Below are 16,562 nucleotides of genomic sequence, written 5' to 3'. Positions count from 1 at the left end.
AAGTTGAATATATGCCTATGCCTTTGTCTTTTCGGGGCATTGGTGAAGATTTCTCTTGATAAAATTTACTGTCTTATAGACCTTTATCACAATATGGCGAATATGATTGATATTCCCACTAAAGGGTGTTATTTAGGTGAACTCCAAGGTACGGTATACTATTTACATGTTTAAGTGTTTGGCCCAACATTTTGTAATCAAAGCTCACTGTGTTTTTCTTGGTAGAGATTGACATCACAGAGCATTTTTCAGAATGGAAATTCATTTGTCATGCGTTTGACCACTGAATCAGTGAGTCTAAATCTGACTGCAGAACCTTTGCATCGTTATGATCTTCTCATCACATAACCTTGGAATTTTGCCCGCCATTTACATATTGTGCTAACTACTTTTCTTATACACCCAGCTCTTTCAGGACATCCCCATTTCTATTTTTATTTGCAGAATAAGGAGCATTCTTCTCAGAAACCACATTTCAACCACTTCCAGTCAAAGTAATAATTTCACATCAGAAAAAATAACTTAAGTTCCTGTCTTATTATTACAATAAAATTGATACAATGAATGACAAAATCGGCCCACAAATAAGGAAATAATATATTATTCATAATTTTTTTTTTATGTTTACAAGAATTGTCATCAAAGTCATTTTTCATCAGCAAAGTCGTAATTTGTGTCTGATTTTTACCAAACAAAATGATATGATTTCCACAAATAAAAGAGGGTCCAAATAGCAATTTCTATAACATTTTTTTTTTGTCGTCAAATTGATAAAAATTAAAGCTGAAACAACCTGCAAAACTGACAGGCCTGTCATTTCCTTCACAACGTCCAGTCTTGACTACCCCACCCATGAATATTTGTCTGTTGTCAGTTTTGTTGGTTTGAATCTTAAATACTTAATGAATATATGTAAGACTAAGATTCAAGTGGGAACAGCAATGCAGGATGATTCTAAGATTAGAGGCTAGTCAAAGATTGATTTATCTGTAGTCATTCACTGGATACAGATTCCAGTTTTCTCATTACAAGTATAACAATGCCCGAGCATCAAAACTAAAATGCATACTTAATATCCATCCCTTGAAGAAGGAAAACTTCAATAGCAAACCCAGTAGGTTGAGCTCATCATAAGAATGCGATCGTTATAAGAGAAATATTTTCTTTTTCTTTAAATGGAATATCATTATTGATGTATGTAGAGGTCTTCATAAGGCTTTATTATTAATCGGATTTGAACTAATCAAGTTTCTTTTTTAATTTAGAGTGCCGTTCTGAAGGCAGTGAATGAAATTGAAGTAGGATAACAATGGCTGATGACAAAACAGGTTTATTAAGCACCTCCAGACCCACACCACCACCCCAGTCTCCAACCCCATCCCACTCTACAGGTGGTGGAACAAGTGCAGAAGCTGTTTATCATGACAGTTCTCAATCGCCTAACTCTGTAAGTTAAATGATGATTATGCAAAGTTCCAATTGATTCCTTCAATATTCTTTATTTGTTTCGTTTTTGAATATAATTGATTAGTTACATTTTAAATATTGGTAAAATTATTCACTGTTCTTTTTATTGTAACTTAGAAACCCTATATGGAGGACCAGTCAACGTATATAATAACACAGATGAAAACTATAATATATACTGCGTAAAACGTGAGTGTCTAATGTTTGAAGTCAGATATGATTTATGCAATTGTAGCTACAAGAGGAATTCTATAGACAGATCAGAGTTTAGAAGGAGAAACAGAGTTGTAACATATTTTATTGTGTTCCAAGGAAGATTTTCCTTCTGCACAAAAAATTTCAAGATCCTAAACCAAACATTCAAAATGGTCAACTTAAAAGATCATGCCAGTTTGAGAAAATTCTCTTGCCTTATGAGAAACAATACTTTGGAATCGGTTTTTTGTGGGGATTTTTTCATCACTTCTCGTAATATGAAAACAGACTACATGTTTCCATAATGATAGTTAAGTTTATAAAAAATGTTGACCTGTTAAACTGTTAAAAAAGAATATTCCCTCCACTATTTCAGAGTCTTATAGCTGATATTCGACGTCTGGTTTGTCTTTTGATTTTTTTTAATTTATTATTTTATACCTGATAACATCTTGTTAACAATGTCACAATCACCATTTGATTATTCTTACAATAAAAGCATTCCATTTAACATTATCAAATTACTTGGTTTACATTTAATTGTTTAAGTATCTCATATAATAATTGTGACAATCTAAACAATATGCTAGATCAGGTTATATTTAATTTTGCTTTGCTTGATTTACTTTTGAACACAAGTGAAATACTAGCCATTCAGTTTAAAATCGATGAACATTGGTTTCATCTTAATGCTTTTTGTTTTGAGATTTATAAAAAACTCACTCTGTATCACTGAAAATCTACTTAAATCATGTTATTATATCAAGGTAAAGGTCCTTTTACGGGCAGCTTATTCTAACTGCAAAGTTGATGCATCATTAATTCATGTAGTATAATGATTGTATTATTTTAATATGTTGTTTCTTCACATCGGCCTGTGCAGATTTTACTTTCAGCCAATTACTTTATTTTTGCAAAAATGCCACTAATGAGTGGTTATATTTAAAATATTACATCGACACTTGTTATTTTATTCAGCACATCAAATTTCCAATGTGAAATAATATACAATTCCTCTCCTATTTGGACAACCAAAATCAAACAGTTTAAGTAGAAAAGCATCTATCCAATTAAACAGTAGTTAATATATTGTTTCAAAACTAAACAGATTGGAATCCCATTGTTAACCTTTAAATTTGAAACAATGTTTATACAAAATATTATTTTAAGTAAGTTCATTTAATATTTATACTGCTCATTTCCTTAGACATATGCCAATAAATTAAATTGATTTATAAGTTTCATAAATAAAAGCTTTCTTTTTTTTTTACTCTTTTAATGGTTATTGGTAAGGCTGTTGAAATGATGAAAAACTGTAATTTTTTTGTTAACGTAAGAGAATATATGTGTTATTTATAACCTCCCTATGACAGTCTGTGTAATCCATAAATGTGAGGTGATCTGGCAAAACCTGTCGGATGTTGGAAATATTCCAATCCCATATTATTTCATATTTGAATAAAGCCACAATTTTTTTACAAAAGGTAGTTTGAATTTTGTAATTATTTTAATTAGCGCCCAAGTTATTCACATTTGAAGGGAGAGGAGTCAAAAAATATTTTAGATAGAGAAAATATTGCTTTTAAAAACAAGACATACTCATTTATGACAAATTGTTTAAAATAGTTATATTATCATCACGAGCACTTACACACAACATTTATACTCAAAAATTTCAAAAATTAAACCCTACTTTAACACAAATCAAAGATATAATAAATATTGTAGCAAACCCCAAAAGTCACAGTTGTAATAGGTACTACAATTCACACAACGAAATTACAGAGAGGATTACAATCCCATGCAGGAAACCCATGCCCAGACTCAACTTTTGGCATTTCGTTTTTTGTTTCCTTTAAGCAAGAAACTTAGCCCTCATTGCTCACTTTGCAGTGCTACGCTGCACCTGATTTTTGTTGTTGTTTTTGTCTTTTCCCAAGATAGACAGACACGAAGGAAACATTTCCCCTTAAAAATTAATAAAGGGAATGTTGTCTTATTTTCTTTCATATACTTTATTTATTATTGCTGTGTTCGTAGTGTCATTACTTAATTGGCTGCGAAGGGATGCAGAAAGTGGATAGTTGCGTTGTGCCATAATTCAAAGGCTATGCATTGAAATTGAATTAGCAAGCTTGTGAATTACGCATTATTGGAAGGGTGATCATTTCTGACGTTGGAACGGTGACTTGCATTTTGTTCTAGTGTTCTTATAATATAGTTAATTGTTGTTGACAATGTGGGCAATGCATGACATATCAAAAAATTCAATTAAACAAGACAAACTCGTTTGTTCAGAAGTGGTAAAACACAATCATATAGCATAAAGGTGCTTTGAGTATTCGGAATCACACAATGTGTAGATTTTACTGCAAAATTGTTTTAAAATCATTCACCCTGCCATTTAACTTTTCTTTTGTGATAACTTTATAATTAAAACAGTCTTTAGATGACTTTATATGTACGCCTTTCATTCTATATAGTAGATTGGTCTGTAAAGACGATCTGAAATTGATTTAATATCAATAATAATAATAATTATTATTATTATTATTATTATTATTATTATTATTATTATTATTATTATTATTATTATTATTATTATTATTATTATTATTATTTTTATTAATATATTATTATTATTATTATTATTATTATTATTATTATTATTATTATTATTATTATTATTATTAATTATTAAGCCTGTTAATCACACATAGAGAATGTGGAAGGTAGTTTTTCAACCCAAAAGCAGTTCATTATTTTCATGTTAGAACATTTATTGTTTGCAGAATAACAAGTAAAATCACTCGTTATTTGGATGTTCTCCCTATTTCAAAAGCAAGTCAATGAAGCCAGAGTTGCTCTCTTGGTGAAAACTGAAGATATTATAGTGCTGGGTTAAAGTAATGTTCCAATTAATAAGTGACAAATTAGTGAGCAGGCACTGGTGTAAAATAAAGATCTGAAAAAAGTGTGTATCAGGAGGTCTGAGGTTTGATCCCTTATAGAGGAAGGTTGTTTTTTTGGGGGATGTTTTTTTTCATGTATTTTCTCTCTTGCTTTGTCGGGTACTGTTTCATACACACTTTCTCAGATCTTTGTTCCAATTGAGGAGCATTTCAATTACTGGCTTCGACTGTGGTAACTGAAAGCAGTTCAGTCATGGTACATCTCTCTTTACCTTGAGCCCCTACAAATCTAGTTCAACTCATCAGTTAATCTCTTATGTAACCACTATGTTCTTTAATCTGAATCAATCGCCGAATTTGCTTTGTCAAGACTCATAATTACCTTTGATTTGCCAGCTACCCATTTAATGGACAATCTTTAGCAAGTTAACTGTGCGGCTATGTGGTCTTGTGGTATGACACTCACTTTCGGATCGTCATGGTCCTGGGTCTGAGCTTCACTCAGCGCAAAGTTGAAAACTTGTAAAAGGCTCTTTACTCACCTTCTCTTATCATACTCAGATTAAAATAAGTACCTGGCTGTTAACAGCGTTGTCTCTGTCGTAAAAAATTTGTAATATCGCCTAACAGACGTCATATTTCGTTCTTCTTGTTACATGTTGCTTGTGGTCAGGGACCCTTTGTAAAGTGCTTTGAGCATGTTTAGTGGATATTGCGCTGTATGAAATTTTAAAAAGAAGAAAAAAAACTGCCGGACTCTGGAAATACTATTATTTTTTAATTTGTCTAGAAAACTCGTCCTTCAAATATTGATTGATTTAAATGACCTTCATCTTGGTAAAAACTCTCAAACCTGGGCCTTTGTGAAAGTTTGAGAATTTTTGCCAAGAAGAGGGTCGTTTAAATTGATCAATATTTGAAGGACGAGTTTTCTGGCCAAATTTTTTACTATATGTTTTCCAGAGAGCGGGAGTTAACTGGTTAAACTCGTATTATTTTATCTCCATTTCATATTTGATACTGTATTTATTGTCCTCTTTCCATTAGTATACTATGCATATCAATTTTCATTCTTATTTTTATATAAAGAAAGTTTTACTTCCACATTCATGAAACTCAATTACCATTGCACTCACAAATCACATCTAATGTTATCAAGACATGTACGTCTCGGTCAAAGGCTTCTATTAGCCTGACTACATATCTATGAAACATTTTTTAAATGCCGACAATAAATAAATATTTGAATTGAATTGAATTGAATTGAAAACCGATTCATAAATGTATTACTGACATTTTTTTAAAACTTTTGCTGAAACATTTTGCATTTCTATAATCCAATTTCATATAACAGCTTTTGATAAAAAAAGATGGTTGATATTTTCCTTTATTTTTCAACAACAGCTTATAACTATTCTCCTTTACTTAATCTTTATCTTTTCAAAAATAAGAAGCATAAGAAAAGAAGGAAAAAAAGATAGTGTTCTCTGAACTATTCCATAGGTTGCTGGTTTTCTGGAAGCGGGATTTGCTTTGTGAGTTGGGTTTGTTTTTTTTTAAGATTTGCTGACTGTGCATTACATTTACTTGAATTTGTATATGATATCGTAGTGCACAATTACAACAATATTTTATAATATTAAATGATTATTTCCTTTCTTTCTGTTTTTTAAAAAAACTTAATCTGTTGTTGATGATCATTTGCTGGAAAATGGCAGGCATTATATACAGATTAATGAGAGGCAACTGCATCTAATACTCTGTTTCCAAATCATGACAATTACGTTCCCAATTGTCCCTCTCACAGCTTTTAGATAATCACTACTATCTAATGCAAATTATGAAAACAAATGTATTGCCTAATATTTAGTACTAGAATATATAATTGATTGCTTTGATCTTAACGCATTACACTCTCTGCTGTACACTTTGTGAATTATTTTCTGCTCTTTAATCTTTTTTAGCTTCTCTTCTTGAAAGCGAATTATCTATTCTCACATTTGCTGATATAAACACTGTCTAGAATCAAATGTTAAATTAGAATTGTCTATGCATATTCAGGGACATTATTATACTTAATTAATAGTTGACTAAGATTATGAGACTCACCATTTCCAAGGTAAATAGTAATATGTTTCTGGTTTCATTTGATAAGATCATTACTGATATTCCCCCAAGTGTATATGGCTTTAGTAAATGAGTCCCACCGTAGTTCCTTTCTTTTCCAAATATCAATGAATTTGGAGATATGGAAAGAAGGATGGCTCTCTCTCTACCTGTCAAGGACTGTCAGTTAAGATGTAAGAATATGTCACATTTATCAGTTAAAAGCTACAAAACTGTAGAAAACACAAACAGCTCACCATAATAGTATAATAATAGGATTCAATAGTCTGATGTCACATCACCCAGCAACGGTGAGCAGCATGGTTCTAAACAAAGAAAATCGGTACTTTTTATTCTTCATGCTAGCTGAAACTTTTCATATGTCATATGATCAGAATGTATAAAAGTCAAAACATGATCATACTTATAATGTTTTTCTCCTCTGGATACACTTTTATGCTCGTCGGAGGGCGTCCGCGATTGTTCCGATTGCTTAGAGCCAGTTACTAAGTTATCATGCGTCATTATGAGGGAAGTGACGTCATGACTGTTGAAGCGTATTTCAAATAGCCGAGAAAACTTATGTGGTATATATTTTCACTATTTTAACTACAGCTGAATTAAATGTTTTAAAGTTATTTTTGGTGATTTCCATCGACGTTTGGAAGCTTTCGTCAGCGCTAGATTGAAGTTATCTCATTTAAATAATGGAAAATAGTGTAGGTACAATTAAAACAAATTAAATACAAATATAAAAAGCAAGATTGTTTGTTTTTTTTTGGATGCTCTTTATGGTTTATTCAAATTGTTTTTGCAATGATACATTGTTTGTATGGTGCCGATGATTTCTTTCACTAAATCTAACGCATATAAAGAGAGATAGAATATTTTCATGTTTAACATTTAGAAATAAAAAAAATTGATTAGATTTTTTTATCCTCTTCAAGAGAGCTTTTGGTGAATTTTCACTATATTTCACCTCCGATAGTCCAGCTTCCTTTATGTGACATATCGTTTCAAACTAGAATTATGTCAGAGTGCACCAGATGCCAAGACGTGATTTTAATGCTATAATTATCACAAACGATGAGAAATATAGGGTATGAAGAAGTGACAGATGAAAATAGAGAATAAAAATATTGCCAACCTGGGATCCAACTGCCACGGCACCCTCCACCTGGCTGAGAGAGATATCAGAGAGCAGTCCATGTGGCAGGATGGCTCAGTGGCTAGTGCAATTGCTCACTGATCTCTCTCTCTCTCTCTCTCTCTCTCTCTCTCTCTCTCTCTCTCTCTCTCTCTCTCTCTCTCTCTCTCTCTCTCTCTCTCCTCTCTCTCTCTCTCTCGCTATATATATATATATATATTATATATATATATATATATATATATATATATATATATGTATATATATATCTGTTTTCATCTGGCACTTCTCCATACCCTATATTTCTAATCATTATTAATACAAGTGCCCACTCCACACTTTTTCTGAATTACCACAAACGTGAGATTTCAGTTTTTCTCACTTTAATTTATTCATTCTCCTCAATAAAACATAAGGACTTAACACAGATTTCATATATTTGACTATCAATTCAATTTTAATCATCTGTAACATCCTTTTATAATACTGTTTTAAGATGATGGGTCGAATTTCATTTTGCGTTGTAAAAAGAAAGAAGGGGGGTGGAGGTAGTATGTAATTATATCATATTATGATTACTTTTTTGTTAAAGTACTGAATTAATTGAAACAAAATTATTTGAGAAATATTCCATTTATCTTTGTATTTGTAATGAGTGCATGATGGTTTCCATTTTCTTACAGAGATTAATCCAGGTCTTGTATGTGTCTTTGGTTGTGGTTATGATCATGGTGAGTTTTTTATATATCTACTATGATTATTTGATAAAATGCGCTAATCATATACTTTTTATTTCCTAAGTTAAAAAAAGAAAAAAAATATTTTTTTTATTTTGTTTTATTAGTTGTTTTGTTTTGTGGATTATTTTCTTTCTCTGATTTTTTTTTTAATTATTATTATTATTCTAGGAAAATGATCTATAAGAAAAATTACGATGATAGGTGTAAAATGAGTACCTGGCCGTTATAGTAAGGGGAATTAGGTCCAAAAAACCCTGGAATTGTGCAAACGTGGTTGAAAGCATGAAAATTACATATGTTGTAGAATATGAAAAACCCTATAATTTATGATATAGAACCACTCTGAGAGATCAGTATTAGTTGAGATACAAGGTTTTTAAGATTAAAAATTTTTGAAATGGACGACAATAATTTCTTTCATTTTTATTGTGTAAACATTCGAGGCAAGCCGACCAAAGGTTGTTTTACGTCATCCTTTGGATTCCCATTGGTGACTATTTTTAGCGTCGAAGCGGATGTTTTCCTTTTTCTTTACTTTCGATTCACGAATCATACAAAATATTTAATCGTAAATATTATTCAATTTCACGTCTAGCGAGCAATATTCTATAATATAAGATTTTTTTCTGCATCTGATTTAATAAGTATAATCAATTGCTCTAAAACAGACGGGCAGACGGGAAGACGAGCAGAGGAGTAGACAAAACAGACGAGCAGAACACAGCTCAATAAACGCCGATAACCGGTGTTGACAAAGGACAGTGCTCCTTCTCCCCTCCTCCTGTTTTCTTTTCTTTCCAAAAATACTGCTATAATCATTTTACGTGAGTTAAAACCTGTTTCGGTCAAACTTGATGACAGTAAAGAGTCAGCATACCACTTACATTGCTATAATTATCATCGTTATCATCATCATCAACCACTATGATGCTGTATTGTGGCAAGTTATTTACTTTACGTTATTTACCTCAAAGGGACAATGGGAGACTGTTCTATTTATACTGCACACATTTTTCCTGCTGATGATGGGTCTTTACCAGAAAGAACGAAAGAAAGAGACAGAGAGTTATGAAAGAATATTGCATATGCCTAAAAAAGGAATGCGTTTGCATGATTTCAGATACACGTACAATAGTAAAAAGAACTGCTCCCAGAGACTGCGACAAGTGTTTGATATGACAACAAGATAACACAGACCGTTTCTAATGTCCCTCTAAGTGGAGGAGGTATGACAAAGGGCAAGGCTATGAAACTCCTTTTGAAGATTTAACACAATTCAATTCTTTGGTTTGTGATGAAAACAAGTTGGATGCATCTATTTTTTTAATTCATCAGAAAGAAATGAGATTATTGAAAGCTTAAAACAAAATGATGCTAAGTGGCATAAGTATTGTCGTGTAAAATTTAATGCCAACAAAATTAGGCGATTAGAATTAAAGAAATCTAAAAGAATTGCCCTACAAGAATTCCAAACTTCGTCATTTGACTTGGAGGAGTCACCGAATGAATATATTTCGCAACCCACGAGAATAATGAGACAACGTTCAAAATTAGAGATTGGCAATAATAAACAAACGTGCTTTTTTGTAAAAACATGGAATCGGGAGTACTCCATTCTGTAATGACAACAGATATGGAAGAAAATATTCGTGAAATAGCGTTATCTATAAAAGATTCTGATATGTTGTCATTTATTGCCGGAGGAGATTTAGTCGCTCAGGAGCCACACTACCGCCCTATACCATAAAATTTGTCATGCAAACAAGCTTTAAAAGATGTCACTGCTGATGATAATCATGATGTCACAGTTCTTGAAAGAAGTCGAGCTTTTGCTAACATTATATCTTTTATAGAAGAGAACCCTGCAACAAATGTGACGATCGACATGAACCACTGTGGAGCTTATTTCCAGAATTTTCAAAAGTGTCCCAGAAACTCATCAAATGTTCATGTAAGAGAGAATGTATCGGCACCTGATGCAAGTGTTTAAGGTCCGGTTTGCCTTGCACGGACTTGTGTAGATGCGGGGTGTGTGTTTGTTTGGGGGGGGGGGTCTTAGGTCAGTACAGTAATGAGTAAAATTTTTTCTCTCTCTCTCTCTCTCTCTCTCTCTCTCTCTCTCTCTCTCTCTCTCTCTCTCTCTCTCTCTCTCTCTCTCTCTCTCTCTCTCTCTCTCTCACTCCCTCTCCCCCCTCTCCGTATTTCATCTACTAGTTAGGTTAGTACAGTAATGAGTAAAATTCTCTCTCTCTCTCTCTCTCTCTCTCTCTCTCTCTCTCTCTCTCTCTCTCTCTCTCTCTCTATCTATCTATCTCTCTTTCTCTCTCTATCTATCTATCTATCTATCTATCTATCTCCGTCTCTCCCTCTCCCCCTCTCCCGCTTTTATCGACTAGTTACAACACGAAATAACCATCAGTTAGCTACCCTAAATGGTTACCGGTGTATTTAAAGTTTTAGAACGCACATTGTATTGTCAACAACAAGATATGAAGTGAGTAGAAAAGTGCCAGAAGACAATAGAGAATAAAAATTTTTCGCGGCGGTGGTGGGTTTGAACCTGCGACCTTATTGGTACGACAACTCCGCCTGGCAGGTGAGAGCGTGGCTCTACCGTGTGAGCTATCCACGAACACAAAAATATTCGTTTCAAACCCAAGTCATTTCTAGATCCCTCTCTCACCCACTTCTTGAGACCGCGGATTCGTTCGCACACCACCATCGCGAAGTAATTTTGACCAGCAGTTAAGCTTAATAGCCAATATTCTCAACACAAACATATAACATAGAAACGATTGAGACATTGAGTATGCTCCGGTGTATGGGGTGAATTTTTAATTCAGAAAAGTGAGTGGAGCAGGCACTTATGTTGGTAACAACAAGATATGAAGTGAGTAGAAAAGTGCCAGAAGACAATAGAGAATAAAAATTTTTCGCGGCGGTGGTGGGGTTTGAACCTGCGACCTTATTGGTACGACAACTCCGCCTGGCAGGTGAGAGCGTGGCTCTACCGTGTGAGCTATCCACGAACACAAAAATATTCGTTTCAAACCCAAGTCATTTCTAGATCCCTCTCTCACCCACTTCTTGAGACCGCGGATTCGTTCGCACACCACCATCGCGAAGTAATTTTGACCAGCAGTTAAGCTTAATAGCCAATATTCTCAACACAAACATATAACATAGAAACGATTGAGACATTGAGTATGCTCCGGTGTATGGGGTGAATTTTTAATTCAGAAAAGTGAGTGGAGCAGGCACTTATGTTGGTAACAACAAGATATGAAGTGAGTAGAAAAGTGCCAGAAGACAATAGAGAATAAAAATTTTTTTCGCGGCGGTGGTGGGGTTTGAACCTGCGACCTTATTGGTACGACAACTCCGCCTGGCAGGTGAGAGCGTGGCTCTACCGTGTGAGCTATCCACGAACACAAAAATATTCGTTTCAAACCCAAGTCATTTCTAGATCCCTCTCTCACCCACTTCTTGAGACCGCGGATTCGTTCGCACACCACCATCGCGAAGTAATTTTGACCAGCAGTTAAGCTTAATAGTCAATATTCTCAACACAAACATATAACATAGAAACGATTGAGACATTGAGTATGCTCCGGTGTATGGGGTGAATTTTTAATTCAGAAAAGTGAGTGGAGCAGGCACTTATGTTGGTAACAACAAGATATGAAGTGAGTAGAAAAGTGCCAGAAGACAATAGAGAATAAAAATTTTTCGCGGCGGTGGTGGGGTTTGAACCTGCGACCTTATTGGTACGACAACTCCGCCTGGCAGGTGAGAGCGTGGCTCTACCGTGTGAGCTATCCACGAACACAAAAATATTCGTTTCAAACCCAAGTCATTTCTAGATCCCTCTCTCACCCACTTCTTGAGACCGCGGATTCGTTCGCACACACACCATCGCGAAGTAATTTTGACCAGCAGTTAAGCTTAATAGCCAATATTCTCAACACAAACATATAACATAGAAACGATTGAGACATTGAGTATGCTCCGGTGTATGGGGTGAATTTTTAATTCAGAAAAGTGAGTGGAGCAGGCACTTATGTTGGTAACAACAAGATATGAAGTGAGTAGAAAAGTGCCAGAAGACAATAGAGAAAAATTTTTTTATTCTCTATTGTCTTCTGGCACTTTTCTACTCACTTCATATCTTGTTGTTACCAACATAAGTGCCTGCTCCACTCACTTTTCTGAATTAAAAATTCACCCCATACACCGGAGCATACTCAATGTCTCAATCGTTTCTATGTTATATGTTTGTGTTGAGAATATTGGCTATTAAGCTTAACTGCTGGTCAAAATTACTTCGCGATGGTGGTGTGCGAACGAATCCGCGGTCTCAAGAAGTGGGTGAGAGAGGGATCTAGAAATGACTTGGGTTTGAAACGAATATTTTTGTGTTCGTGGATAGCTCACACGGTAGAGCCACGCTCTCACCTGCCAGGCGGAGTTGTCGTACCAATAAGGTCGCAGGTTCAAACCCCACCACCGCCGCGAAAATTTTTATTCTCTATTGTCTTCTGGCACTTTTCTACTCACTTCATATCTTGTTGTTACCAACATAAGTGCCTGCTCCACTCACTTTTCTGAACATTGTATTGTCGTGGTTATTTCCTCGGATAAGTAATGCTATATAGGAAAAAATAAAAGTGCTAAAAAAGCACTGTTATGATAAATTGCCAGAGTGGTTCTATATCAGGTGTTATTTATATACGGGTCATAGCTACCTACATGCCAATTTTCAGGATTTCAACCTCAATGTGCACGGTTTTAGCCTAATTTTCCCGAATACAATGAATATGAAGAAAATATATATTTTTACGCAGTTATTTCCCTTGTTTAATATAGCTGTAATAGGTAAAATCTAAGGCCTTAAACCGATACGTTATGATTGATTGCCAGAGTGGTTCTATATCAGATGTTTTTTCTATGGGTCTTAGCAACCTGTATGCAAATTTTCATGCTTTCAACCCGAATTTGCACGATTTTAGCCTAATTCCCCCTACTATTAAAAGCATTGTCTCCGTCTGAAAAAATTGTAATATTGCCTAACAGACACCCTGTATCATCCTATATGTTAAGTGTTGTTGTTGGCCAATGACCCTTTGTGAAGCACTAACATGTTTAGCGGATATTGCACTGTACAAAAGCTCAAGTTTGTTATTATATATTATATATATATATATATATATATATATATATATATATATATATATATATATATATATATATATATATATATATATATATATATTTATTATTTATTTATAAATAACAATTTTCAACACCTGCATTTTCAGATCACAATGTGTTTGTCAATTTATAGAGGTGCCGATGCTGAAGCAAACAGGGGGACATATTTAATGTTGGGAATTTGTCTTCTTGGCTTCGCTGTCGTAGAGGTCTGCTTGGTAAGTTAGTAATTAATTCTGACCGCTAAAATTTATCATTACAGTTATTATGAAGCTCTTCCTGTTCAGCAAATTAAGAGTGCCACCCTCATTATATAAATTAATGACCACAAATTTGTCCAATTATGTCTTTGCTGGACAGGAGGTCACTTGCTGTGTCTTCTATCCCCTTATGTTTGTTCTCCGAGTTGCTTTCTGTCTTTGCCTTGGAATGAGATTGCTTGGTTTTGTACTGGAACTTGCTGAGGTCCTTAGCTGAGAGGGAAACAGTCAAATGTTTAGTATTAGTTCTGGGAGATGAATTTTTTTCCTGGTAAACCATCTCTCTTTTATATTTTGTTAGTTGTTTTCTGTTTGGGATATATTCTAGAAACATTTCAGTGTACTCCTCTTAGTTGGAGCCTGTGCTGATGTCAAGATGAGACTTTTAGATCTCAGACTTACACTGATGGTATTCTCTTGGAATTTACATTTGTACCCTTTTCGAACAAAATCCACTGTCTTACTTTTTCTTGGGTGATTTAATTGTAATTCTAGAACTTTTTGAGTATCCCATTTTCTTCCTTTTTACTGGCGCTGATGTGAACTAAATGCTTGGCAAGCACTGCAAAACCCTTAAAAACAAACAAAAACAAACAATTCTTTCATTGAATTAGAATTAAGTCATTTGTTGAACAGTTTTAATTTTACAGGATCCCATTCAGTCCATGCTTGTTGTCAAATCTGTTATCAAGTCAAGATTACCAGATTAAAAGAATTGTGTTTAGTTTTAAAGTTAAACTGTCCAATTTATGTGATCGTAGTTGTTTTTTTTTTCAGTTCAAGAAACTCCATTCACTCTTAATAATATAATTTTTTATCTCAAATATTATAAATTAATTTGAGCTAAAATAAGATTTCTGGGGGGTCTTGATAGCTCAGTTGGTAGGAAACTCGCTTCACAAGCAAGGGGACATAGATTTTTTTCTAACCCCTGATCACACAGGAGTATTTGGGTAGATGGGTATATTGGATCTGGCAGCAATAGACTACCGTCCTATCCAAAGGATAGCAAACAATTGCTATTGTCCGTTTCAGGCTAAAGAGACCTGGATAAACTCTGGTCACGTGGGCCTTATAGCCCTGGACTATTTATTTTATATAATTCCCAGTGTCAAATTCACTCCAACATAACTTGATTGGGTCTTCTGACCTTCCATGTTTGGCAGGAGGTCACTTGAGTGTTTTATATCTCCTTTTATCTGTTTTCCAAGTTATCTTTCTGTCTTTGTCTAGGAATGAGATTACTTTGGATTGTCCTGGCCCTGGCAAGAGTATTTGGCTGAGAGGGAGACGGTCAAATGTGGAGTATTAGTTTTGAGAGTTATTTTTTTTCCTTGTAAATCATCTCTCCTTTATGTACTGTAATATTTTTTGTTTTGAATATCATGTTTTGTTAGCATTTGAGTGTTTCTCTTGATGAGATTGCGTGCTTGTATCTAGATGGGCCTTTTAGATGATATCAAAGCTCATTGATAGTTTGCTTTTGGAATCTACATCTGTTCCCTATTTGAGCCAGTCCCCTTTGTCTTACCTTTTCTCGGGTGCTTTAATTGTAAATCTAGATTATTTTTTTTTCCATCCTATCTTCTTCCTTTTTACTAGCACCGAAATGACCTAAAAGTGTCCCAAATGCATAAACCTTTAAAAACAAACTTGTGACATAATATGTGTGGGTTGCATTTGAATAAATGTTGTGACAGGCAGTTTATAGTGTTGTCAGTTAGCTAATGCAAGAAATGTAAATCTGTGTAATTGTAATGTTTCAGATCAATAGACTATTTCACTATTATTTGCGTTGGGAGGGAATTAAGTATTAACAATGTATAATGTATCGGTCATGGTGCTAAATATTATGTTTATAAATTTACTTGCTTTCCTCTTTTAACAGATATTTTTTGCTCGGAATGGAGATCTCCCCAAAGGCAAAACGTGGTTTCTTTATTTTGTTGGATTCTGCATCATACTGGAATCAATTTTCACAGACGTTCTTTTATTCCAATAGAGCTTTAATCCTTTATTTCCGCATTAATTTGTAACTAAGCTCCAATCATTTATCAGTTTTATTGCCATTGCTCATAGAATACACACTGTATTGTTTTCATTTGGCATATAATTAGTTTACCAAGTTTAATGTCGTTAATTTTTTTTTTTTTTGTTGATACAATGGAAAATATATATGTGTAGTAGCGACATTTTAGCACAGACCATATCTTTATGTCGAATTTTCAAGGGAAAAAACCATTGTGTTCCAATTTGATAAATAAGTCCTCAAGAAGGAGCCCAGAAAAGGGTGGCCTTATCCCAGAAGACTTTCTACAGTGCCTGTCTGTAACACTAAATTCTTTCTTAAAATATTCCTTGTTAATTTCTGGGTGAAAAAAGGTTGCTCCACAGAGAAATCCAAGGAAAAGTTTTGTGAGTGCATTAAGTGCCAAGCCAATCTTCTGTAAAAGTTTACAGTCAATATAATAAATTTTGTAAAATATTGAAATATAATGTTCAACTTTTTTTTAACATCTCCCAA

The 16,562-nt window shown here is 34.0% G+C and overlaps 1 protein-coding gene across 2 annotated transcripts in view; it reads left to right on the top strand.

Moving 5' to 3' along the window:
- Positions 1-16,562, top strand: part of LOC144973153 (uncharacterized) — an 18,409-nt gene extending 1,847 nt beyond the window's left edge. Inside the window, exons 2-6 of one of the 2 annotated variants that reach the window (XM_078915268.1) lie at positions 1,266-1,447; positions 2,039-2,065; positions 8,511-8,558; positions 13,886-13,996; positions 15,927-16,155. In XM_078915268.1, the coding sequence (XP_078771394.1) occupies positions 1,310-1,447; positions 2,039-2,065; positions 8,511-8,558; positions 13,886-13,996; positions 15,927-16,040 (438 nt within the window). In that variant the 5' untranslated portion in view covers positions 1,266-1,309 and the 3' untranslated portion in view covers positions 16,041-16,155. Of the gene's footprint in view, positions 1-1,265; positions 1,448-2,038; positions 2,066-8,510; positions 8,559-13,885; positions 13,997-15,926 lie in introns of both variants that reach the window. The other variant, XM_078915269.1, reaches the window with a different exon arrangement.

Source organism: Berghia stephanieae, chromosome 5 (genome assembly GCF_034508935.2).
Source record: "Berghia stephanieae isolate SIO BIC M18660-M18661 chromosome 5, UCSD_Bste_1.3, whole genome shotgun sequence".
Lineage (NCBI taxonomy): Eukaryota > Metazoa > Mollusca > Gastropoda > Nudibranchia > Aeolidiidae > Berghia > Berghia stephanieae.
The sequence above is the reverse complement of the archived record's forward strand: the minus strand, read 5'-3'. Positions and strand labels throughout refer to the sequence as shown.